Source organism: Crinia signifera, chromosome 6 (assembly GCF_055691185.1).
Source record: "Crinia signifera chromosome 6, ASM5569118v1, whole genome shotgun sequence".
NCBI lineage: Eukaryota > Metazoa > Chordata > Amphibia > Anura > Myobatrachidae > Crinia > Crinia signifera.
Genome location: NC_139222.1, coordinates 49,790,449 through 49,817,274, shown reverse-complemented (window position 1 = coordinate 49,817,274; position 26,826 = coordinate 49,790,449). Strand labels below are relative to the sequence as shown.

General features: G+C 45.9%; 1 protein-coding gene and 1 long non-coding RNA gene across 2 annotated transcripts in view; one reads left to right on the top strand and one right to left on the bottom strand.

Annotated features, from left to right (window-relative positions):
* Window positions 1–26,826, top strand: part of LOC146007643 (uncharacterized) — a 154,851-nt gene that overhangs the window by 108,293 nt on the left and 19,732 nt on the right. The window lies entirely within an intron of this gene.
* Window positions 7,665–26,821, bottom strand: LOC146007390 (uncharacterized). The gene is made up of 10 exons (XM_083145739.1): window positions 26,772–26,821; window positions 24,204–24,353; window positions 23,898–24,083; window positions 21,330–21,479; window positions 21,023–21,208; window positions 18,510–18,659; window positions 18,202–18,387; window positions 16,258–16,593; window positions 8,139–8,168; window positions 7,665–7,670 (listed from the first exon to the last, which is right to left on the bottom strand). The coding sequence occupies exons 6-10, from the start codon at window positions 18,618–18,620 to the stop codon at window positions 7,665–7,667; spliced, it is 669 nt and encodes a 222-aa protein (XP_083001865.1). The 5' UTR covers window positions 18,621–18,659; window positions 21,023–21,208; window positions 21,330–21,479; window positions 23,898–24,083; window positions 24,204–24,353; window positions 26,772–26,821.

The window sequence follows — 26,826 nt, the reverse complement described above, 5'->3', positions numbered from 1 at the left end:
TTGGAACTATACAGACTGCACAAACTACTCCTGATTCAGGTTATTGGCACATATCTGTCAACTGTGACTAGTGAGGAACCACCAAATGAACATTTATCTATAAGGACACCTGGGACTCTCCTCCAGCAGTGATGGGCCTGGGAATGACCACCTGCAATGCCTTGTTGCATTTCTTGTTAGGGAGTTAGTGATCTGCAGCCATTACCTAGACTGAGTCCATTTATATCACAGGAACAAGCACAGTAGCATTTTTTTTTTTTGGGGGGGGGGGGAGATTTAATAATTTACTAATAGTTATTTTAAATTCTGGTTATTACACAGCAATCAGAAACCGTATACACTGGTCACGTCAAGGTCCGCACATAATATAGAAACATTAATATTACCAATAATACATCTTGACAGAATAAAAAGGGGAATTGCTGTTAGGTTACAGAACTGTGCTTGGAATACAAAGAAAGTAAGTGATACTATGGGGAACGTGACACCGGCACTGTATAACATGTCATTTGTATGCACACAAACATTTGTACAATAAAATAATCTTTCCCTTGTGAGATCATCACGTCGCATCTGGAAACAATAAAATCACTATGGAACCTAAACAGATCGGGCATCAATGGATAAACTAAAAGCCAAACCCAATCCCGACGGATCAGCCCAAAAAATTGGGTGAAAATTCCTCCAAATCGGATATGTCTGACGTACGCTCCGGCATGCAGTCCTGTGCGCATCAGAGTTGGAGGTCGGACGGCTGACCATAAGATGGGTCAGTATTGGACCCATCAGCGGGGCATCACGGGGGCTTTTTTTAGAACCCAAAAGTATCGCATACGATCAGATCCAAAGGTGTGTGTGTGTGTGCCAGCAGTGCCACCACTGGCACACACCTATACTCTGCAGAGCGGGGAAGCACTGGGCAGGAGAGACAATCTCCTCACTCTGCATACTCCAGGGAACAGGCTGCACCGGTAGCTGCGGGCAGCCAGGAGATTTCAAAACTCCCATTCAAATTAATGGGAGGCCGCTGACTGGCTGAGGGCTCTCTCAACCAATCAGCGGCCGTCCATTTATTTGACCATCCAACTTCCCCAGCAGCTATCCTGGGGGCACATTTTACATGCGATAAATCACATGTGTTTTATCATATGTAAACAATGGCACATTAAGTGCCAAATCATTGTGAGCCCTCCCGGGTATCTGCCGGGGGAACTCAAAGGAAATCTGGTCCTTAAGACACTTTTTGACAAGTGTATGGGAGACTTTAGAGAGATGGGGAATAAAATAGCACAGCAAAAGTGATCAGGGTCACACTTATTAGGGTGTGAGACTCAGAGAAAGATTATGGGAGAGTTTTCCCATTTTTTAAAGCAGCAATCATTTACACTGCAAAACCAGGGTGATTTTGCCATGTCACTGATTGCCTCCTTAAAGGAAAAATGGGAAATAATTTCTGATGATTCTGCTGTCTGGATGGGGATCACCTTGAAAAAGCTGAATATTTATTAGTGAAACACGTTGGTGTAAGGAACACCATCTATGGGAAAAGTACCACAAGGCCTGAGATCTTCCTCCAGTGGCAATTTACCATCGGAGCTCAACCGCACATTAGCACACCAGGATCCGAGTTTGGGAAACATCCCCACCAGTGGTGAGAACATTGTTCAAACAAATTTATGCCCATCAGCACTTCCTAAAAACTTTCCTAAAGGGACATTCAATAACCATTGCCACAGAACTATCTGCTCTAAGGGACAACAACACATATGTTCCAGGGAATTCCCCCATTTTCTTTTTTCTTTTAAATTGTACATGACAATTGTGTGTTTTAATAAATTGTATCTTTTTTTCATTCATCACCTTGCACGTGTATTCTCCCTCTACCCAGCGCTGTTTTTTGTATATTTTGTTGTTCCCATTTCAGAGACCACTACGGGGGAAATTTACTAAAGGAAATTTGTAAAAAAATAGGTGTATTTGTATCCAGAAATACACTTTTTTGACATTTACTATCCCGAAAATACGTCAATTCGTATTCGTATTGATGTGCTATAAATACGAATAGCCGTATTTTCGGGATAGTAAATGTCAAAAATAAGTGTATTTCTGGATACAAATACACCTATTTTTTACAAATTTCCTTTAGTAAATTTCCCCCTACATCTCTACCCCAAGCAGCAGCTCTTCGCCACCCACCCCTCCCTCATTTTTTCAATTTTCTTGTTGTTTTTGTACACTCAATAGAAACATCTCATACCAGTGCCTAGTTTTCTTTTTCCAATTCTTGGTAAAAACAATTCGCATCATACAGGTGTGGATTTGTTTTTTGCTTTGAGTGTGAGAAATGTTTTATACAAAAATCATTATTACACATCAAGGAATTTACAGGAAGGAAGTACTTCACATGTTCGGAGTGTGAGAAATGTTTTACACAGAAATTATATTATTACACATCAGGGGGAGGGTATAGTAAGAAACCTTAAACCAATAAATGAGTGTAGAATAGACGGCAAAGACAGCTACATTGTGGAGGAAGTTAGGAAGAAGGGAACAAGGTATACGGAAGGGGAGAAACAGCCAAATACAAATATTGTCCATAATACTGATTTATCTTTTTAGGAACCTTCTGCAACTGTAACAGGTAACATGACAAGGGCAAAGGAAAAACGAGATCTGAAATGCCTTTATCTGAATGCTAGGAGTGTAACTGGTAAAACGTGGGATCTAGAGACCTTAGTTTTGGGTGTTAGCATGGGGAAGGATACCTGTGCACTAGAACCAATCCCATTATAATTATCAATTGTCAACAGCAATTGTAAAGAATCCACAGTATTGGCATTTGAGCTCCTGGGCCCTGATAAATGATGTGGAGGTTCTCCCCTGAGAGTAATTAAAGGTATAAAGGAAAGAAGAAAAAAGCCCTCTCTGTTTGGGGGCACGCTTATTAAAACGTAACGTATAATTATATGTGTACAACAGTTAGGGAACAGGCGCTCCTCCGGTTTAAGGGAGAATATAAAGCACAATCCGGGGCTAATTTCACCCAATCCAAAAGAAGGTATAAGCACAAGAGTCCTTTTGGTAATATTTATTAAATTAGTCCTTAATGCACCCTGCACCGTGGATCTTCAATGGTTTCTCTACACAACCCAACGCGTTTCGTCCTTACGGACTTCATCAGGGGTCATCAATTTCTAAAAGTTATACACAACACATGCTTCAGATACAGGGTACATAAAAATGAAGAATAGGAAGGAGGTGGTAGGTGATGAGTCCATACAGGTGATAGCAATAATTTGAGTTAGAATTTTGCAGGTATCTACCAAACATACCTCTGATTATAGTGGCTCATTATGTAGAATATCCACTTAGAGGCAAACACCAGTGAGAGGACCAAGCGAATAAAAAGGTCCTGTGTAGGAATAATTCTGTCACGGTTTAGTGATACTTCAGTGAGTATATTGGTAAGTGGATGACTGGTTATAGCATACATACCCTGTTCCTGCCGGCGGGAGAGGTAACAGGGGGGACGCCAGGAGTACCTCGCGTTACTGCGAGTAAACACTGGCGGCCCGCCGCAAAGAGCCGGAGGTACAGACACATGTCCCTTAGGGGTGAGCGGTAGTGCTAACGGGCGACATCGGGACACCCAGCGGTCACGCACTATTTGCGGCTAAATGTGCGGGCGCATGGGGTTCTGTCCATGATAGTATGCCCAAACAAGGATAGATTACCTGACATCAGGCGAGATCCTCTAAAACCAGGGAATGTGTCATTTTAGGTTATCTAATTGCTATATGATTATCTGATAGACAAACATTGTAACCACATCACATGCTTGGTGTACGGACAAAGGAATTGCAATTGTTTGTATACTATGTAATGTATCACCTTTAGTGTGGTAAATCAGTGATTTAGAACCTGTATGTAATTTAAAGGAAACATCTTTCTGCATATTGTCTCGCGAACTGCGCCTGAAATACTAAACAGGTACATGGCTCTGTTTGGTAGGAAAATAATTATTCCTTTTGGGGAAGCTAATTAATTAATACTGTCTGGAAGCAAATTAATGCTGGTAATTTTCTAATCAGAAATTAATTGATATTGTCTGGAATCAAACTAACGCTGGTAATTTTTCTATTCAGAGAATTAATTAACATTGTTTTGAATTAAATTAATGCGGGTGATTTTCTATTCACTAATTGACTAATATTGTCTGGAAGCAAATTAATGCTGGTAATTTTTAAACAGAAATTAATTGATATTGTCTGGAATTAAATTGACGCTGGTAATTTTTTCATTCAGAAATAATTAACACTGTTTGGAATCAAGTCAATGCGGGTAATTTTCTATTCAGAGATCGTTTTGTGATAATTATGCGGGGGTATATTCTCAAGCATTGACAGTAGTAACGTATATCTTAGCTAATTCCACCTTATCCATAAAGGAACAAGATTTAATCTGGTAGTTAAGAGTTGTTGACTTTTTCTAATTGACTATTAGATATGATCAGAAGAGGACTTCCGGGGGGCGGAGCATCGTGATGGCCGCATCTTAATCCCCTCTCCGGCTCATACTACGAAAATCCACCACCATCTACCCCTTTCTCCTCTCTTATAAAAACTTACACAGTGACATCCACCAAGGGGAAACGCCACGCCACCTTCCTGGCAGATTGGTGAGGAGTCAGGAGCCAACACCACCCCGGAATCCTGCCCGCAACTTGCAGGGCCTACCTCACGTGAAACGCCGCCGGCGCCATCACAAAAAGGCTTCCACACACCCATCCACCTCTGAAAATCCCTTCTTCCCTTACCGACCCTGCAGCTCAGACTAAGAGACCAAGGCAGCCTCTACACCCGCCGAGACCGGAGGCGCGGGAGCGACGGCGAGTGAGACCTCCGCTCCTGCCTCCTCCATACGACGCTGTGACGCTACCCACCTGCCAGTCAGCCGTGTGTCGCAGAGTCCGGGAGAAGACCAACACAGGGCGCACCGACCAAAGCACACCAGCAGAGGGAGTCGAGGCGGCTGCAGACCATCGGCGGACCCCCCACACAGACGGCCGTGCGGCGAGACGCATACCGGAGAGCAGCGGGGACTGAGGCTGGAGGACTGCGGGTGGCCGAGAGCTGACGCCAGATAACCGGCCGAGGAAACCACAGCAACCACGGTCCCCACATCCCCCTATTACCCTCAAAAACTGTAAGTACAGACTCCCCAGCCGAGCTGCCAGTGCCCTGCACCAGCCAAGAAAGGCACAGCCAGCCCCGACAGCCTGCCTTGCAAAGCCTTCCCTCATAACACATCCTGAGGCACAGGCTCACAACCCACCCACGCTCTCCCTGCATATATTTACCTGATAACTGGACAGTCTCACCACTTGCTGGGGCAAAACAAGCCACAGACGCAGTCCAGCTCACAGTACATCACCTAATAAGAGCCCCAGTCTGCCCGCCCAAGCTAAATTGGAACAAAGATCAAAGTAAATATTCTCCTTAAAGGGCCCAACAGCTGATCTCTGAAAGAACCACAAATTAACCCTGCCACTGACGTTACAACAGATCTAATAAGCACTCTCTGCCTGTGCTACCTGTATCTCACTTCTCCCCCAACTTTTATTCCACCCTCAATACCTGCTTTAACACTGAGGCAAAAGGTACATCCTTGTATGCTGAAAACTGTGGGAGCTATACTTGACTGTAACTGGAACGCCACTGACATCTAGTGGACAAACAGCCAAAATACACCCACAATATATAGAATAATAAGCACACTCACTACTTTACTTACTGCTATTGTGCTAAATACCTAAAGTACTCTTATAAATTCATACAAAGAAAATCTTGGACATTTTCCTGCCCCATAGACGCCCACCCTCACCTTTTACTGGAACGCAAACATCTGAATTACCAAATGTGGTGAACACCCTTAATAGCTGACCGATGTTCCGTTGATCTACTAGCCTGATGACATGAGTGCCATAATGTAACTGACTATCTGAGGGAGGTACCCTACTAACCTGCTAAATACTAAATCTACAGCCTCTCGCCCCTCGGGGTATGGACAAATTTATACAGAAACCATATCATATACCTCAAAATATGGTTAAACAAAACAAACCAGGCCCCAAACCACAACTTAAGAACCCCTTGGCCCAACAGCTCACTACGTCGGAGGACTCACAATCCTCTCCCCCGAGCTCAGAACCCAGCCCGCTAGACCCGGATACTCCTACCCCCGAAAAATGTCCTTCTTTCAACAACTCGACAAAAAACTGGACGCTATGCAAGCATCCACAGATGCAAAGCTGGACTCTATTAAAACATCCCTGGACTCTATGGTGTCCAAGATCGACAAAAACACCAAACGTATAGTAGATCTGGAAACCAGAACAAGTGATCTGGAAGACACTATGGTATCCCTTCAAAACACAACTGACCCTATTTCAGCTGCCCTGGAAGAGATGGCACTTAAAATAGACGAATTGGAAAATCGCAACAGGAGAAGTAACCTACGATTTGTAGGAATCCCCGAATCAATAAAAGGAGATGACCTACAAGATTTACTAAGCGTTGACCTAGCAAATGTCCTCAAAGTACCAACCCCCAACGGAACCATACAAATAGAACGAACACACCGCATAGGTCCCGAAAGAGCTCCAAATGCCTCAAAACCTAGGCAGGTCATCGCCAAATTCCTAGATTTTAGAGACAAGGAAAATGTCCTCCGTCTCTACAAGAAATCTCCCACACTGAAACTCAGAGACTTTCCTGTGTTAATATTCCAAGACTTTTCGGCAGCGGTTTCAAACAAAAGAAGAGAGTTCAGCCCAATATGCAAATTCCTATATGAAAACAAATACAAATTTACACTGCAATATCCAGCAAAGCTGAGAGTTCTGATAGACGGGAAAAACCATGCTGTTCAATACCCCCCAAGAGGCGAGAGAACAACTCAACCTCCCTCCAAACGACTGAAATGCTAATGGCACGAATGTTATCTCATAATATAATTGTTTGTCCGACTGGGACAAAAGGGTCCATGGAAGGCCCTGCCCGGTTGGATGTTCCCAACCAGGAACATTGGGTCGGCATACTATGTTTAAAGTGTTAAGAAAACTATGTATGTACCACGGTTAATCCTTTTTATGTTTATGTTTAACTTGTTCCCCCTACTCTACCCTTTCTTTTACTCTTCCTACCTCTCTACTTCTTGCGCCAGACTCCCGAGGCGAAACATCATGAAAGAGGATCAGAGACATCCGGCTTGCTGGGACTGGAGGTCTCCCCCAATATACCCGACAGACACAACTAGACACCGCCGAAGATCAGGTATTGGATAACATGCCACACACACCAACAATGACTAATACACTACACACCAGACGAGACTTCCGCATCCTATCTTGGAATGTAGCGGGACTAAACTCAGCTATCAAACGTAAAAAAGTATCAGCACATTTAAAATCTCTTAATGCAGACGTTATTCTTTTACAGGAAACCCACTGGGTTGCAGGTCCCTATGCTAAATTAGCAGGACCCTGGATAGGAGACTGCATTGCAGCACCCTACACTAGCAAAAAACGAGGAGTGGCTATCCTCCTACCTCTACAGTACGAGATACTAGACACAGACATAGACCCAGACGGCCGTTACATATTGCTATCCCTAAAAATACACGGAGAAATATTCACAATTATGAACATATACGCACCCAACTCCCCAAACATTTCCTTTTACACTAAAATATCAAATTTAATACTGTCAAAAGGCACCCATAACCTCATAGTGGGGGGAGACTATAACCTTACATATGACTCCTCCCTAGACAGATCCCCACCACTCCCGCAACGATCTACCAGAAAACGGGACGGCCTTACCATATTAACGTCCACACATAACCTACTAGACCCTTGGAGAATACTACATCACAAAGAGAGAGAATATACATACTTTTCCCATGTACACCAGCTATTTACAAGAATCGACCATATCCTCATTAGAGACTCCATCCAACCGAGAGTTACAGAGGCAAAAATTGAGAACATACTGATCTCTGACCATGCCCCAATCCACCTAAATATAAATCTCCAATCCCCTGTAAACTCCAACCTTACCTGGAAATTCCCCTCATACCTCTACAAACAGGAAGATTTCCGCAAATTCCTAGAATCAAAATGGAGGGAGTACTCAGCGGATAACGATTGCCATAAGTCAAACCCCGTCCTCTTTTGGTCTGCCTCAAAGGCGGTTATAAGAGGACATATCATTGCCTATATTTCCCGCAGAAGAAAAGAAAGGAGAACCAAACTCCTTAACCTCTCCACAAATCTAAATCAAGCATACAAAGCTTATGTAGACAGACCAACAGAGGAAAATAAAACGGAATATACCCGTCACAAGACCCTTATGGAATCATATCTCAACCACGAAGCCCAACTAAAAGTAGATTACAGCAAACAAAAGTATTTCAATTGGGGAGGCAAGTCTGGTAAATTATTGGCATACATGGTACGACAACAACACAGAAAGAGGTACGTTACACGCCTCAAAAATCAAACAGGTTATATCACATCCCATACAGATATCGCCAAACAGTTCCACACATTCTTTTCAAACCTATACTCCCCACCTACCCCCCCATCTACCCCGGCATCTCTCCTTTATGAGGAGGCTGGACTCCCAAGGCTATCAGATGAACAGATAAAAATCCTGGAAGCTGACATATCAGCGGAGGAACTAAGCTCAGCAATAAAAATTTTAAAACTAAACAAATCTCCGGGCCCAGATGGGTTTAGCGGAGAATACTACAAAATCCTAAAAACCGATATAATGCCAAACCTATTGGAGTTATTCCAGCTTCTTCAGAAGGAGAACCCATATTACCCGGAATTTAATGAGGCCCTCACCATCCTACTCCCCAAACCAAATAAAGACACAGAAAAGGTTGACTCTTACCGCCCCATAACCCTGTTAAACCAGGACTTTAAGCTCCTGGCACAAATCATGGTGACCCGACTGCAAACCCTAATGCCTACCCTATTAACACATCATCAACTGGGATTCACACAGGGCAGACACTCCGTCCAAGGAGTTCGATCTGCAATTACGGCCATAGCATCTGCGAAAGCCAATAACCAAAAAAACAATATCCTGTTAAGCCTTGATGCTGAAAAGGCTTTTGACAAGATAACCTGGGAACACCTGTATGGGGTACTCGAACATAGACACTTCGGCACAAGGTTCGTCAATATCATACGTTTATTCTACTCCAACCCATCCACAAAACTAATAGTCAACGATCTAATCGGAGAACCGGTCAATCTACATAGGGGTACTCGCCAGGGATGCCCCTTATCACCCCTCCTGTTTAACCTCTCCCTAAACCCCTTACTACGTCTACTGGACGGTATGCCCTCTTTCCAGGGAATAAATATAGGGAATAAAACACTTAAAATCCTGGCGTTCGCAGACAACCTCCTGCTGTTTTTTGGAAATCCCGAGACCTGTTTACAAGCTGTAATCTCAAAAATAGAACAATTCGGTTCCATCTCAGGCTTTTCTATTAATGTACAAAAATCCACGGCCCTATCCCTCTCCGACCAGACCTGTCCTGCCTGGGCAAACTCACTTAAATTAACATGGGCCCCGTCTAGTATCCCTTACCTGGGAATTCAACTCCCTAAAAACCTATCCTTACTATATAAGCTAAACATAACGACAATAATTGACAAAGTCATCTCTGAACTGCGCCACTGGCAAGACCTGCAACTAACCTTTCTGGGACGCGCCCATCTCATAAAAATTATTTCTTTCCCGAAGCTACTATACCCCCTCCAGATTCTCCCAATCATATTATCCAGTAAAGACGAATCTCAAATTAATAGCGCCTTCCGTAAATTTATATGGTCGGGCAAAAAACCCAAGCTGAGCCTCAAAATCCTCCAAAAAAGCAGGAAAGAAGGAGGCATAAACTTCCCACACCTAGCACTTTACAACCAAGCGGCAATATGTAGATATATAAAAGACTGGATAAACTCCACTAATTGTTATGCAAACTCCGCACTAGAACAACAACTGGTACCAAATACACATCTAATAGCCCTTTTACATATGGACAAAAGAAACCTACCCCCTTTAATACAGGATAACCCTATTTTGATGTCCACCAGAACAGTATGGTTTAAAATTCGCAAGTCTTGGAAGTTAAACTCTAAAAAATCTATACACCTTCCATTTCTGCGCAATCCAGAATTCCAAGAGGGGAGATCTGGCCCCCCGTTCCATACATGGACAAATTTAGGATTATCCTCCGTTAAACAACTCACAAACACGGAAACACTCAAACCTCTTACCATCTCCCAAATAATAAATAAATACCCATTTACTGTCTCACACACACTAGCACTATACCAAGCGCAACACTACACTCAAGCAGTGATCAGAGACCTAACAAACAAAGACTGTCACAACCCACTGGACACATGTTTCCAACTGCCCATGCAAACACCTAAACTTATATCCCTCTCCTATTCCACCATCAGGACGCCCATTTTCTCACGCAACTTCCCCACAGGAATTCATAAATGGACCGAAACTTTTCCACATCTGACCTACCCAGATATACTAGAATCCCTACAGCATTCACTACAAAATATGCCAAATACCTCCTATAAAGAAATGACATATAAAATATGCTACCGAGGCTACATTTCCCCATCAAGAGCTGCTCAGATAGGCATCACTTCCTCGCCCTCCTGCCCTAAATGTGCCCACCCATGTGCAAATCTGACACACTGTTTTTGGGACTGTCCTAAAATTCACGACTTCTGGGAAAAAAAAAATCGCTGACTTTATCAACCACACAATGAAAATAAAGTTCACCCCCTCCCCAGAATGGGCGATCCTGGGGGTTACAAAATCTTGCCTACACAATACCCCGGAAGAAAAAAAAATCATATCAATAATCGCAGGTGTGGCCAGAAAAACCATCTTGCAACTATGGCTGTCTCCCCTCCCACCCTCTATGAAAATCTTTGAGGACAAACTTTTCTTGTTTTTCAAACTGACATGGCTGGGGGCACACACGAACAACCAACAAACCCAGAAAAAGTTACTCAATATATGGGAAAATTACATTAAATCGCTCCCCCCAGACACAATACGCCAACTACGCATATGTTTACCCTAAAGACACATACACTCCTGACTGACTACGACGTTCAACCCAAGATGACACGACAAACCTTCAGGCCCTGATATAGCGGAAGACCTCAAGATTGAAACTCCATGGCACAAGTCATGCACGACCCCCGGAGTCCTGGCGCAATCTCTTCCTTTCTTCTCTTTCCCCTCCTTTCTTTCTTTCTCTTTCTCTACCCTCCCCCCCCTTTCTCCCTTGTTCAACCCTGTACTCCGCACCCCTCCCACTTACATCACGTTCTCTTCACTCCTCTAAAAACTACATGTTAACAAAAAAAAAAAATTGTTGTTTGGTCTATAAATAATCTTGGATCACAATTGAACTAATCAAACCAAGCCCAAATACAAGTTGAAACACAACTGATATATTATTCGCTGCAAAATGCTAACAGTAACCTGTATCCAAGAACTACTATCAGTGAAGCTATACATCCTTGTATTACCGGACCTTTACTGTACCTCTGCAATCTGTGTATCCAATCTGTTTGTTAATGTGGATATGCTTCTACCGAATAAAAAATTAATGATAAAAAAAAAAAGATATGATCAGAAGAATAGAGGCATCACAGATAAAGAATTCATTGCATAATGTGTGAAAGAGAACAATATATAAAAAGGCATTGAGTGGATAGGACTTATATTCCTCATACGCTCTAAAACTGTATTGAATCCTTTTTCTCTTTTCATGACCGGTATGAGAGCCGACCATTAGCAAGAAATGTATCCTGCAATGCTTACATAGTATCAGGAGCACCTTGCAAGAATTGCCGGCACTGGAATCGGTCATCTAACTATCTATAGGTCAAAACCCGGGTGGACCCCACTCTCTCATTTTCCCTCCACTGTTTGTTACAAGAGGGAGAAAAGCAGAAGTGGAGTCTCGCTGGCAGGGGTGACCACTGCTATCTGTGTAGTGAAAAATCCTCCTTTTCTCCCATATGTCAACATTTCATAGCGAACTTAAAAACCGATTGTGACCCACCGGTAATACCTTGCAATGCCTAATATGGCAACAGGGTTGCCAGGGATAACCACATTGGTATGATAGTTGGCTATCTCATCTACCTCAGTCATAACCCTGGGACAATACACTCTCTCATTCCCCTTCCTCTGCCCCCTTGGCATGAAGGGTGAACAGCAGAAGTGATATAGGTCCAAAAGGGCTGACTATCTATTATTCCATCTTTTGCTTAAAATCTTGAGAATACATCACGTAGAGGAATAAGGCTTATACCTACTGAGATGGTATGAGAATGATGACCAATGATTTGACCACACAACTAACCCGAGTCAATGGGTAAGAAGTGGCTGGACATATGATGGTCATTTTTTCACATTTTTTCACAAAAAAATTCTTTACAAATATTTTTCATAGATATTTTTCAAAAAAATCTTGTTCATAGATTTTTTCATGCATAGTAATTTACAGATCCGCATTTTTTCATAATTTCTTTAAATAAACTGAATCCGAATATTTAAAATATGGATAGTTTAAATTACTTATAATTTCGCGGTGTGCAATAACAAGTAAGAGGTGGTCCATAATTTTAATGAAGATCAAAATAAAAGTTAAATATTAAAGATTAGTCATAGTACACATAATATTTTGGGACGCAAGGGTGCCCCCAAATAGAGTTTTCTTTCTTTCTTTTGTTCTCTCTTGAACTAACAGTCACATTTGACCAATTCTAAAACTCGGGGTGCACCACTGACTGTCACATTGAACCCAAGAATATATCTGAGGGCGTGGTGACCGATTGTGAGTTAGTACTCTTGTAGTCAGTAGTCCCAAAATATACGAATTAGACCACAATTAATAATCATTACAATAGAGTGCTCAATAAGACTGGTGCGATCTCCATCCCACTCCCCTTTTCCCTTCATATACAAACCAATTTGTGTAACAGGTTGTCAATGGAGGTACCTATACAATATAATGAGCCAATAAATCCTATAACTAATGTTCCAGTATCACATTTCAATAAGAAAAATATAAACACATAGCGGGAAATTTACTAAGAATACGATTTTTCGTATTAGTAATAGGAATGCATACGGCTGTTGCAGCCGTATGCAAATTTGTGTTCCGCAGGGTAATTTACAAAGCAGTCAAATACGACTGCTTTGTAAACCCCGATGGCGTATCCATTCGTATTAGTGGCTGTATATACGGCCGCTAATACAAATTCGTATAGCCAGTCTGCACGGATCAGTCAGATCTGTGCAGGGTGCAGTGAGTAAAAAAAAAAAAAAATAGAAAAGTGTATAAATAAAAAAAAAACGGCGTGGGGTCCCTACCCCCACGGCCGTAACCAGCAGCAGGCTGAAAGAGCCAGGGCTGGTATTAAAAAATCAGGAAACCGGGCAAATAGGGGCTCCGCTGATTTTTTTAAACCGGGGCCGGTTCCCAAAATACGGGGGACAAAATGACTAGGGGTCCCTCGTCTTTTAAGAACCAGGCCCTACCAGCCAGCAGGTGAATGCCATTCACCAGGAGGGGGAAAGGGGGTCGGGCAGGAGGGGGGAGAGGGGCTGACGGGCATGGGGGGGTCATACACTGCTGCCCACGCTGCCGCTTCTAAGGAGGTGGAGACAAGGAGTTATATAGCGCTGCCGCTGGCTGGGGGGTCGGGTTGGCCACTGCGACTGCTCTTAAGGGGAAACAGGAGTCAGGCAGCGCTGCCACTGCTCAGGAGAGGGGTGGTGGTCATACACTGCTGCCCGCGCTGCCCCTGCTCGGGAGGGGGAGACGAAGAGTCAGGCAGTGCTGACACTGATCTAGGGGGGGGGGGGCGTCTGGCACCGCTGCCTGTAACGTTGTTGCTCTGCCCACGACCAGATTCTGCTTTCTGCCTCCCCGTGAAACAAAATCTAGGTGCCAGGAAGCAGAATCTGATTGCCATGGCGACCTGGCCCCCTGTATTTGTCCAGCCCTGTACTAAGCAGAATCACAGTTTTTGCAGATGACACAAAAATGTACCGGGTGGTTACAATGGTTAGGAATGACAACATCCTACAGAGGGACTTAGATAAACTGAATGGATTGATAAATGGAAAATGAGGTACAATGTAGATAAATGTAAGGTTATGCATCTCAGAGGACATAACCAGTGTGCAACTTATACAAACGGAGGAGAATTGGGCAAATCAGAATTGGAAATGGACCTAGGAGTCCAATTTGACATTGAACTAGGGTACAGTGCTCAGTGTCATGGTGCAGCCACTAAGGCCAACAGGATACCAGCCTGTATAAGAAGGGGCATGGAAACAGAAGACAATGTAATTATACCTCTGTACAGGGCACTGGTTAGACCTCCCCTGGAATTTGGAGTGCAATTCTGGGCCCCACATTCTTTACATATATAAATATATCAGGGGGGCAATATTGTAAACTATCAGGCAACCTCTTTACTCTGAGGTGGGAAACTAGGACACGTGGGCATGCACTCAGACTAGAGGAGAGAAGATTCCGTACCCTTAGAAGGAAAGGGTTATTTACGGTCAGGGCAGGTAAAGGTTGGACAAACATCTACTGGAACAGAACATCCAGGGGTACAAATAATCACTATTCATCCATAATTGGAACAGGCGGTAATACTAAAATGGGGATAACACATCTAGTCCATTCCACCTAACAGGTCCTGTATAAGGATGAACTTGACGGATGCAATTCTGTTTTGTAACCTCTACTACTATGTTACTATGTAGTCTGACAGCACAACCCAGTGTTGTTGTTGTTATTTTTGTACACCAATAAATAAACATGGCCCCCACTGCCCAGGGGGACCGGGGACAGCCCCGGGCTTCAGCCCTGGACAGGAAATGCCTGGGGAGAGCCCATTATTCAGGTGGTCCCCACTCGCACAGGGACCTTGTCCATGGGGTGATGCTCTGACCAGGGGAACTTATATAAAGTGTCCCCCGCTGTGACATCATTCTACTAGCTGTTGGAGCCCGGTGCTGGTTACAAAATACAGGGGACTCCCACTTTATTTGTTCCCCATATTACTGGAACCAGGACCTTTACAAGAGCCCAGTGCTGGATTCTTAAATGCGCCAGGACCCCCTCACTTTTGATGTTTTGAATGTGAAAACATCCGAATGCGATTTTTGAAATGCGATATATTTGTCACGGCAAAACGTACAATTGTTACCGCAGATCACTCACTATTACATATGTGATTTGCAGAACACATGCACTTATGGCCATTTATTAACCCAAAATAATGACACCCTATTACTTCTCGCCCATTGCCCTCATTACTCTGCACTGACAGAGGAGAATATAGTAGAGGAAGACTGTAGTGACAGAACAAGAAGAATAGGAATCTACAACACTAAAAAGTGAAATAAGTGAGATTCCAAAGAAGAAAAAGGAGCACTCACAATTCACACACTGCAAACTCACACTCAAAATAACAGATGGGAAAAACTATTCCGCAGCCGACTAGTATGGCAACCTAAACACCTAGAACATTTCCCAGAGGGCAACAGGGAGAATAGAGAATAACAAGCGTGGCTTAGATCTAAAATAGTTTTAGTAGCCTTAACTTTACCCCTTTTTGCACTCACCTGTGCTGGTATCTGTAGGGATTTCCTCCTCCTTACGCTGCTGGTCCCCCCTCATACACGTCCCTTCTCCTCCCTCTGTATCTTCTTCCTTAATATCAGTCACATCCGTCTCTTCTTCTCCCTCTGTAGCTTCTTCCTTAATATCAGTCACATCTGTCTCTTCTTCTCCTTCTGTATCTTCTTTCTTAATATCAGTCACATCCGTCTCTTCTCCCTCTGTATCTTCTTTCTTAATATCAGTCACATCCATCTCTTCTTCTCCCTCTGTAGCTTCTTCCTTATTATCAGTCACATCAGTCTCGTCTTCTGCCTCTGTAGCTTCTAAATTATTATCACTCACATCCGTCTCTTCTTCTCCCTCTGTATCTTCTTTCTTAATATTAGTCACATCCGTCTCTTCTTCTCCCTCTGTATCTTCTTTCTTAATATCAGTCACATCCGTCTCTTCTCCCTCTGTAGCTTCTTCCTTATTATCAGTCACATCCGTCTCTTCTCCTCCCTCTGTATCTTCTACCTTAATATCAGTTACATCCGTCTCTTCTTCTCCCTCTGTATCTTCTTTCTTAATATCAGTCCCATCAGTCTTGTCTTCTCCCTCTGTATCTTCTACCTTATTATCAGTCCCATCAGTCTCGTCTTCTCCTTCTGTATCTTCTACCTTAATATCAGTCACATTCATCTCTTCTTCTCCCTCTGTATCTTCTACCTTAATATCAGTCACATTCATCTCTTCTTCTTCCTCTGTATCTTCTACCTTACTATTAGTCACATATGTCTCGTCTCCTATATTTTCGCCCTTCAGATCAGCCAGATCTCCCTAAGTAACCCAGAAAACAATAAAATATCAAAGTCTGATGAAATTAATTAAAATAGAACGTTGGTATATAATGTCCCATTCCCAGCTGCCACCTCTCCGGTCACATCCCCCGGTGTTACTGTATAATGTCCCATTCCCAGCAGTCACCTCTCCGGTCACATCCCCCGGTGTTACTGTATAATGTCCCATTCCCAGCAGTCACCTCTCCGGTCACATCCCCCGGTGTTACTGTATAATTTCCCATTCCCAGCAGTCACCTCTCCGGTCACATCCCCCGGTGTTACTGTATAATGTCCCATTCTCAGCAGTCACCTCTCCGGTCACATCCCCCGGTGTTACTGTATAATGTCCCATTCCCAGCAGTCACCTCTCCGGTCACATCCCCCGGTGTTACTGTATAATGTCCCATTCCCAGCAGTCACCTCTCCGGTCACATCCCCCGGTGTAACTGTATAACGTCTCATTCCCAGCAGTCACCTCTCCGGTCACATCCCCCGGTGTTACTGTATAATGTCCCATTCCCAGCAGTCACCTCTCCGGTCACATCCCCAGTGTTACTGTATAATGGCCCATTCCCAGCAGTCACCTCTCCGGTCACATCCCCCGGTGTTACTGTATAATGTCCCATTCCCAGCAGTCACCTCTCCGATCACATCCCCCAGTGTTACCGTATAATGTCCTATTCCCAGTAGTCACCTCTCCGATCACATCCCCCAGTGTTACTGTATAATGTCCTATTCCCAGCAGTCACCTCTCCGGTCACATCCCCCGGTGTTACTGTATAATGTCTCATTCCCAGAAGTCTCCTCTCCGATCACATCACCGGTGTTACTGTATAACGTCCATTTCCCAGCAGTCACATCCCCCGGTGTTACTGTATAATGTCTCATTCCCAGAAGTCTCCTCTCCGATCACATTCCCCGGTGTTACTGTATAATGTCCCATTCCCAGTAGTCACATCCCCCGGTGTTCCTGTATAATGTCCCATTCCCAGCAGTCACCTCTCCGATCACATCCCCCGATGTTACTGTACAATGCCCCATTCCAAGCAGTCACCTCTCCGGTCACATACCCCGGGTGTTACTGTATAATGCCCCATTCCCCGCAGTCACCTCTCCGGTCACATCCCCCAATGTTACTGTATAATGTCCCATTCCCAGCAGTCACCTCTCCGGTCACATCCCCCCCGGTGTTACTGTATAATGTCTCATTGCAGCAGTCACCTCTCCAGTCACATCCCCCGGTGTCACTGTATAATGTCCCATTCCCAGCAGTCACCTCTCCGGTCACAACCCCCGGTGTTACTGTATAATGTCCCATTCCCAGCAGTCACCTCTCCTGTCACATCCCCCAATGTTACTGTATAATGTCCCAATTCCAGCAGTCACCTCTCCGGTCACCTCCCCTGGTGTTACTGTATAACGTCCCATTCCCAGCAGTCACCTCTCCGGTCACATCCCCCGGAGTTACTGTATAACGTCCCATTCCCAGCAGTCACCTCTCCGGTCACATCCCCCGGTGTTACTGTATAACGTCCCATTCCCAGCAGTCACCTCTCCTGTTATCTCCCCCAGTGTTACTGTATAATGTCCCATTCCCAGCAGTCACCTCTCCAGTCAGCAGCTGGATGATCTTGTTGGTGAGTTCCAGGATCCTCTGGTCAGTGTCTCTCTCATGTATCGGTGAGTGAGATGGAGACAGTGGGGTGTGGTTCTGGGTCCTACTTTGTCCTCCTGACACACTGGAGCATACATTGGGTGTCACAGGATCTTTCTTCTTCACTACTGTGTAATCCTGTGTTGCAGGAGACACAAAAAAAAAAACCCAAAGTTTTATTACCATTAAAATTTGTTCTAGAATGTTCTCATCAATCTCCGAACTCATCTCTGTTTTATTACATTCCGGAAATCCCTCACCTCCCCAGTCAGCAGGTAGATGATCTCCAGGGTGAGATTTAATATCCTCTCAGTCATGTGACTCCTGTCCTGGTCCATCCCCAGAGAAGCAAGGACGTGTCTCATCCTCATGTGACTTCTAATAAAGACTCTGGGTACTTTAACACTTCACTGTCCAGGAATAAATACAATAGTTATAAACAACAGGACATGCTCATCTCTCTGTTTCATATCCAAGTAAGTTACATGTACTGTGATGGCCGCTATTAGCCTGGCGCTCACAGGAGCAGTATGAAGCAGGGACATGTTATACTGAATATATGACATGGGGATGAGGGGGAATTATAAAGCGGGCAGTAAGTTATTATGCGGATAGCCGGTGGGCGTTATGAGGGGGGTTTGGGCACTGTGATGTGGTACTGACACCATGGTAGCGCATATGAGGCTATACAGTGCTTATTATTAGGCTGAGGTGTGCCTGAAGGGGCAGCATGGGAGTCAGGGAGGTATGAGGGGGAAATAATGATGATGTGGGAGATGTGCAGCCATTGTATAGGAGTCCTTAGGCCATGAGGTGTGGGGATGGTGGGTGACAGCCACATGGTGCTGGCGTTACACCTTCATAATTCATGTGTTGCCATGTAATATCTATACACACACATACCCCAACCAGTCACGGCCTCCTCTCACCCGAAACATAATGTGCACTCCCGATTTAAGGTATGTGTGCTTCTACCCGACCGACTTCCTGTTGCGGTACACCCATCTTCCGGGGTCTGCGTTACACTCCTCTTCCGGGAAATGCGTTCCAATTGACTTCCGGCCTCTGCGTTCCACCCGGCTTCCCGCTTGATGGGGGTTAATACCAGTTTCCGCCGGGCGGCTTGCTGAGCAGCAAGAAGAGGACTCGGTCTCGGAGGCAGCAGCCGGTGATCGGTATTATACCTGTACTACTATTACTACTGTTATTGTGATACCCTTTAGACCAGGGGTGGGCAACTATTTTGACTGGGGGGCCGCTTAACACTTCCAGTAAATATTCGAGGGCCGCACACAAAATATCTTGTATATACAAGATATATACAAGATATTTGCTGTGGAGTGCCGGATTACACAAATATATATATATCACAGACTGGACATCCCCTGGTGTTACTGTATAATGTCCCATTCCCAGCAGTCACCTCTCCGGTCACATCCCCCGGTGTTACTGTATAATGTCCCATTCCCAGCAGTCACCTCTCCGGTCACATCCCCCGGTGTTACTGTATAATGTCCCATTCCCAGCAGTCACCTCTCCGGTCACATCCCCCGGTGTTACTGTATAATGTCCCATTCCCAGCAGTCACCTCTCCGGTCACATCCCCCGGTGTAACTATATAACGTCCCATTCCCAGCAGTCACCTTTCCGGTCACATCCCCCGGTGTTACTGTATAATGTCCCATTCCCAGCAGTCACCTCTCCGGTCACATCCCCAGTGTTACTGTATAATGGCCCATTCCCAGCAGTCACCTCTCCGGTCACATCCCCCGGTGTTACTGTATAATGTCCCATTCCCAGCAGTCACCTCTCCGATCACATCCCCCAGTGTTACTGTATAATGTCCTATTCCCAGCTGTCACCTCTCCGATCACATCCCCCAGTATTACTGTATAATGTCCTATTCCCAGCAGTCACCTCTCCGGTCACATCCCCCGGTGTTACTGTATAATGTCTCATTCCCAGAAGTCTCCTCTCCGATCACATCACCGGTGTTACTGTATAACGTCCATTTCCCAGCAGTCACATCCCCCGGTGTTACTGTATAATGTCTCATTCCCAGAAGTCTCCTCTCCGATCACATTCCCCGGTGTTACTGTATAATGTCCCATTCCCAGCAGTCACATCCCCCGGTGTTCCTGTATAATGTCCCATTCCCAGCAGTCACCTCTCCGATCACATCCCCCGATGTTACTGTACAATGCCCCATTCCCAGCAGTCACCTCTCCGGTCACATACCCGGGTGTTACTGTATAATGCCCCATTCCCCGCAGTCACCTCTCCGGTCACATCCCCCAATGTTACTGTATAATGTCCCATTCCCAGCAGTCACCTCTCCGGTCACATCCCCCCCGGTGTTACTGTATAATGTCTCATTGCAGCAGTCACCTCTCCAGTCACATCCCCCGGTGTCACTGTATAATGTCCCATTCCCAGCAGTCACCTCTCCGGTCACAACCCCCGGTGTTACTGTATAATGTCCCATTCCCAGCAGTCACCTCTCCTGTCACATCCCCCAATGTTACTGTATAATGTCCCAATTCCAGCAGTCACCTCTCCGGTCACCTCCCCTGGTGTTACTGTATAACGTCCCATTCCCAGCAGTCACCTCTCCGGTCACATCCCCCGGAGTTACTGTATAACGTCCCATTCCCAGCAGTCACCTCTCCGGTCACATCCCCCGGTGTTACTGTATAACGTCCCATTCCCAGCAGTCACCTCTCCTGTTATCTCCCCCAGTGTTACTGTATAATGTCCCATTCCCAGCAGTCACCTCTCCAGTCAGCAGCTGGATGATCTTGTTGGTGAGTTCCAGGATCCTCTGGTCAGTGTCTCTCTCATGTATCGGTGAGTGAGATGGAGACAGTGGGGTGTGGTTCTGGGTCCTACTTTGTCCTCCTGACACACTGGAGCATACATTGGGTGTCACAGGATCTTTCTTCTTCACTACTGTGTAATCCTGTGTTGCAGGAGACACAAAAAAAAACCCCAAAGTTTTATTACCATTAAAATTTGTTCTAGAATGTTCTCATCAATCTCCGAACTCATCTCTGTTTTATTACATTCCGGAAATCCCTCACCTCCCCAGTCAGCAGGTAGATGATCTCCAGGGTGAGATTTAATATCCTCTCAGTCATGTGACTCCTGTCCTGGTCCATCCCCAGAGAAGCAAGGACGTGTCTCATCCTCATGTGACTTCTAATAAAGACTCTGGGTACTTTAACACTTCACTGTCCAGGAATAAATACAATAGTTATAAACAACAGGACATGCTCATCTCTCTGTTTCATATCCAAGTAAGTTACATGTACTGTGATGGCCGCTATTAGCCTGGCGCTCACAGGAGCAGTATGAAGCAGGGACATGTTATACTGAATATATGACATGGGGATGAGGGGGAATTATAAAGCGGGCAGTAAGTTATTATGCGGATAGCCGGTGGGCGTTATGAGGGGGGTTTGGGCGATGTGATGTGGTACTGACACCATGGTAGCGCATATGAGGCTATACAGTGCTTATTATTAGGCTGAGGTGTGCCTGAAGGGGCAGCATGGGAGTCAGGGAGGTATGAGGGGGAAATAATGATGATGTGGGAGATGTGCAGCCATTGTATAGGAGTCCTTAGGCCATGAGGTGTGGGGATGGTGGGTGACAGCCACATGGTGCTGGCATTACACCTTCATAATTCATGTGTTGCCATGTAATATCTATACACACACATACCCCCAACCAGTCACGGCCTCCTCTCACCCGAAACATAATGTGCACTCCCGATTTAAGGTATGTGTGCTTCTACCCGACCGACTTCCTGTTGCGGTACACCCATCTTCCGGGGTCTGCGTTACACTCCTCTTCCGGGAAATGCGTTCCAATTGACTTCCGGCCTCTGCGTTCCACCCGGCTTCCCGCTTGATGGGGGTTAATACCAGTTTCCGCCGGGCGGCTTGCTGAGCAGCAACAAGAGGACTCGGTCTCGGAGGCAGCAGCCGGTGATCGGTATTATACCTGTACTACTATTACTACTGTTATTGTGATACCCTTTAGACCAGGGGTGGGCAACTATTTTGACTGGGGGGCCGCTTAACACTTCCAGTAAATATTCGAGGGCCGCACACAAAATATCTTGTATATACAAGATATATACAAGATATTTGCTGTGGAGTGCCGGATTACACAAATATATATATATCACAGACTGGACATCCCCTGGTGTTACTGTATAATGTCCCATTCCCAGCAGTCACCTCTCCGGTCACATCCCCCGGTGTTACTGTATAATGTCCCATTCCCAGCAGTCACCTCTCCGGTCACATCCCCCGGTGTTACTGTATAATGTCCCATTCCCAGCAGTCACCTCTCCGGTCACATCCCCCGGTGTTACTGTATAATGTCCCATTCCCAGCAGTCACCTCTCCGGTCACATCCCCCGGTGTTACTGTATAATGTCCCATTCCCAGCAGTCACCTCTCCGGTCACATCCCCCGGTGTAACTATATAACGTCCCATTCCCAGCAGTCACCTTTCCGGTCACATCCCCCGGTGTTACTGTATAATGTCCCATTCCCAGCAGTCACCTCTCCGGTCACATCCCCAGTGTTACTGTATAATGGCCCATTCCCAGCAGTCACCTCTCCGGTCACATCCCCCGGTGTTACTGTATAATGTCCCATTCCCAGCAGTCACCTCTCCGATCACATCCCCCAGTGTTACTGTATAATGTCCTATTCCCAGCTGTCACCTCTCCGATCACATCCCCCAGTATTACTGTATAATGTCCTATTCCCAGCAGTCACCTCTCCGGTCACATCCCCCGGTGTTACTGTATAATGTCTCATTCCCAGAAGTCTCCTCTCCGATCACATCACCGGTGTTACTGTATAACGTCCATTTCCCAGCAGTCACATCCCCCGGTGTTACTGTATAATGTCTCATTCCCAGAAGTCTCCTCTCCGATCACATTCCCCGGTGTTACTGTATAATGTCCCATTCCCAGCAGTCACATCCCCCGGTGTTCCTGTATAATGTCCCATTCCCAGCAGTCACCTCTCCGATCACATCCCCCGATGTTACTGTACAATGCCCCATTCCCAGCAGTCACCTCTCCGGTCACATACCCGGGTGTTACTGTATAATGCCCCATTCCCCGCAGTCACCTCTCCGGTCACATCCCCCAATGTTACTGTATAATGTCCCATTCCCAGCAGTCACCTCTCCGGTCACATCCCCCCCGGTGTTACTGTATAATGTCTCATTGCAGCAGTCACCTCTCCAGTCACATCCCCCGGTGTCACTGTATAATGTCCCATTCCCAGCAGTCACCTCTCCGGTCACAACCCCCGGTGTTATTGTATAATGTCCCATTCCCAGCAGTCACCTCTCCTGTCACATCCCCCAATGTTACTGTATAATGTCCCAATTCCAGCAGTCACCTCTCCGGTCACCTCCCCTGTGTTACTGTATAAAGTCCCATTCCCAGCAGTCATCTCTCCGGTCACATCCCCCGGAGTTACTGTATAACGTCCCATTCCCAGCAGTCACCTCTCCGGTCACATCCCCCGGTGTTACTGTATAACGTCCCATTCCCAGCAGTCACCTCTCCTGTTATCTCCCCCAGTGTTACTGTATAATGTCCCATTCCCAGCAGTCACCTCTCCAGTCAGCAGCTGGATGATCTTGTTGGTGAGTTCCAGGATCCTCTGGTCAGTGTCTCTCTCATGTATCGGTGAGTGAGATGGAGACAGTGGGGTGTGGTTCTGGGTCCTACTTTGTCCTCCTGACACACTGGAGCATACATTGGGTGTCACAGGATCTTTCTTCTTCACTACTGTGTAATCCTGTGTTGCAGGAGACACAAAAAAAAACACAAAGTTTTATTACCATTAAAATTTGTTCTAGAATGTTCTCATCAATCTCCGAACTCATCTCTGTATTATTACATTCCGGAAATCCCTCACCTCCCCAGTCAGCAGGTAGATGATCTCCAGGGTGAGATTTAATATCCTCTCAGTCATGTGACTCCTGTCCTGGTCCATCCCCAGAGAAGCAAGGACGTGTCTCATCCTCATGTGACTTCTAATAAAGACTCTGGGTACTTTAACACTTCACTGTCCAGGAATAAATACAATAGTTATAAACAACAGGACATGCTCATCTCTCTGTTTCATATCCAAGTAAGTTACATGTACTGTGATGGCCGCTATTAGCCTGGCGCTCACAGGAGCAGTATGAATCAGGGACATGTTATACTGAATATATGACATGGGGATGAGGGGGAATTATAAAGCGGGCAGTAAGTTATTATGCGGATAGCCGGTGGGCGTTATGAGGGGGGTTTGGGCGATGTGATGTGGTACTGACACCATGGTAGCGCATATGAGGCTATACAGTGCTTATTATTAGGCTGAGGTGTGCCTGAAGGGGCAGCATGGGAGTCAGGGAGGTATGAGGGGGAAATAATGATGATGTGGGAGATGTGCAGCCATTGTATAGGAGTCCTTAGGCCATGAGGTGTGGGGATGGTGGGTGACAGCCACATGGTGCTGGCGTTACACCTTCATAATTCATGTGTTGCCATGTAATATCTATACACACACATACCCCCAACCAGTCACGGCCTCCTCTCACCCGAAACATAATGTGCACTCCCGATTTAAGGTATGTGTGCTTCTACCCGACCGACTTCCTGTTGCGGTACACCCATCTTCCGGGGTCTGCGTTACACTCCTCTTCCGGGAAATGCGTTCCAATTGACTTCCGGCCTCTGCGTTCCACCCGGCTTCCCGCTTGATGGGGGTTAATACCAGTTTCCGCCGGGCGGCTTGCTGAGCAGCAAGAAGAGGACTCGGTCTCGGAGGCAGCAGCCGGTGATCGGTATTATACCTGTACTACTATTACTACTGTTATTGTGATACCCTTTAGACCAGGGGTGGGCAACTATTTTGGCTGGGGGGCCGCTTAACACTTCCAGTAAATATTCGAGGGCCGCACACAAAATATCTTGTATATACAAGATATATACAAGATATTTGCTGTGGAGTGCCGGATTACACAAATATATATATATCACAGACTGGACATCCCCTGGTGTTACTGTATAATGTCCCATTCCCAGCAGTCACCTCTCCGGTCACATCCCCCGGTGTTACTGTATAATGTCCCATTCCCAGCAGTCACCTCTCCGGTCACATCCCCCGGTGTTACTGTATAATGTCCCATTCCCAGCAGTCACCTCTCCGGTCACATCCCCCGGTGTTACTGTATAATGTCCCATTCCCAGCAGTCACCTCTCCGGTCACATCCCCCGGTGTTACTGTATAATGTCCCATTCCCAGCAGTCACCTCTCCGGTCACATCCCCCGGTGTAACTATATAACGTCCCATTCCCAGCAGTCACCTTTCCGGTCACATCCCCCGGTGTTACTGTATAATGTCCCATTCCCAGCAGTCACCTCTCCGGTCACATCCCCAGTGTTACTGTATAATGGCCCATTCCCAGCAGTCACCTCTCCGGTCACATCCCCCGTTGTTACTGTATAATGTCCCATTCCCAGCAGTCACCTCTCCGATCACATCCCCCAGTGTTACTGTATAATGTCCTATTCCCAGCTGTCACCTCTCCGATCACATCCCCCAGTATTACTGTATAATGTCCTATTCCCAGCAGTCACCTCTCCGGTCACATCCCCCGGTGTTACTGTATAATGTCTCATTCCCAGAAGTCTCCTCTCCGATCACGTCACCGGTGTTACTGTATAACGTCCATTTCCCAGCAGTCACATCCCCCGGTGTTACTGTATAATGTCTCATTCCCAGAAGTCTCCTCTCCGATCACATTCCCCGGTGTTACTGTATAATGTCCCATTCCCAGCAGTCACATCCCCCGGTGTTCCTGTATAATGTCCCATTCCCATCAGTCACCTCTCAGATCACATCCCCCGATGTTACTGTACAATGCCCCATTCCCAGCAGTCACCTCTCCGGTCACATACCCGGGTGTTACTGTATAATGCCCCATTCCCCGCAGTCACCTCTCCGGTCACATCCCCCAATGTTACTGTATAATGTCCCATTCCCAGCAGTCACCTCTCCGGTCACATCCCCCCCGGTGTTACTGTATAATGTCTCATTGCAGCAGTCACCTCTCCAGTCACATCCCCCGGTGTCACTGTATAATGTCCCATTCCCAGCAGTCACCTCTCCGGTCACAACCCCCGGTGTTATTGTATAATGTCCCATTCCCAGCAGTCACCTCTCCTGTCACATCCCCCAATGTTACTGTATAATGTCCCAATTCCAGCAGTCACCTCTCCGGTCACCTCCCCTGTGTTACTGTATAAAGTCCCATTCCCAGCAGTCATCTCTCCGGTCACATCCCCCGGAGTTACTGTATAACGTCCCATTCCCAGCAGTCACCTCTCCGGTCACATCCCCCGGTGTTACTGTATAACGTCCCATTCCCAGCAGTCACCTCTCCTGTTATCTCCCCCAGTGTTACTGTATAATGTCCCATTCCCAGCAGTCACCTCTCCAGTCAGCAGCTGGATGATCTTGTTGGTGAGTTCCAGGATCCTCTAGTCA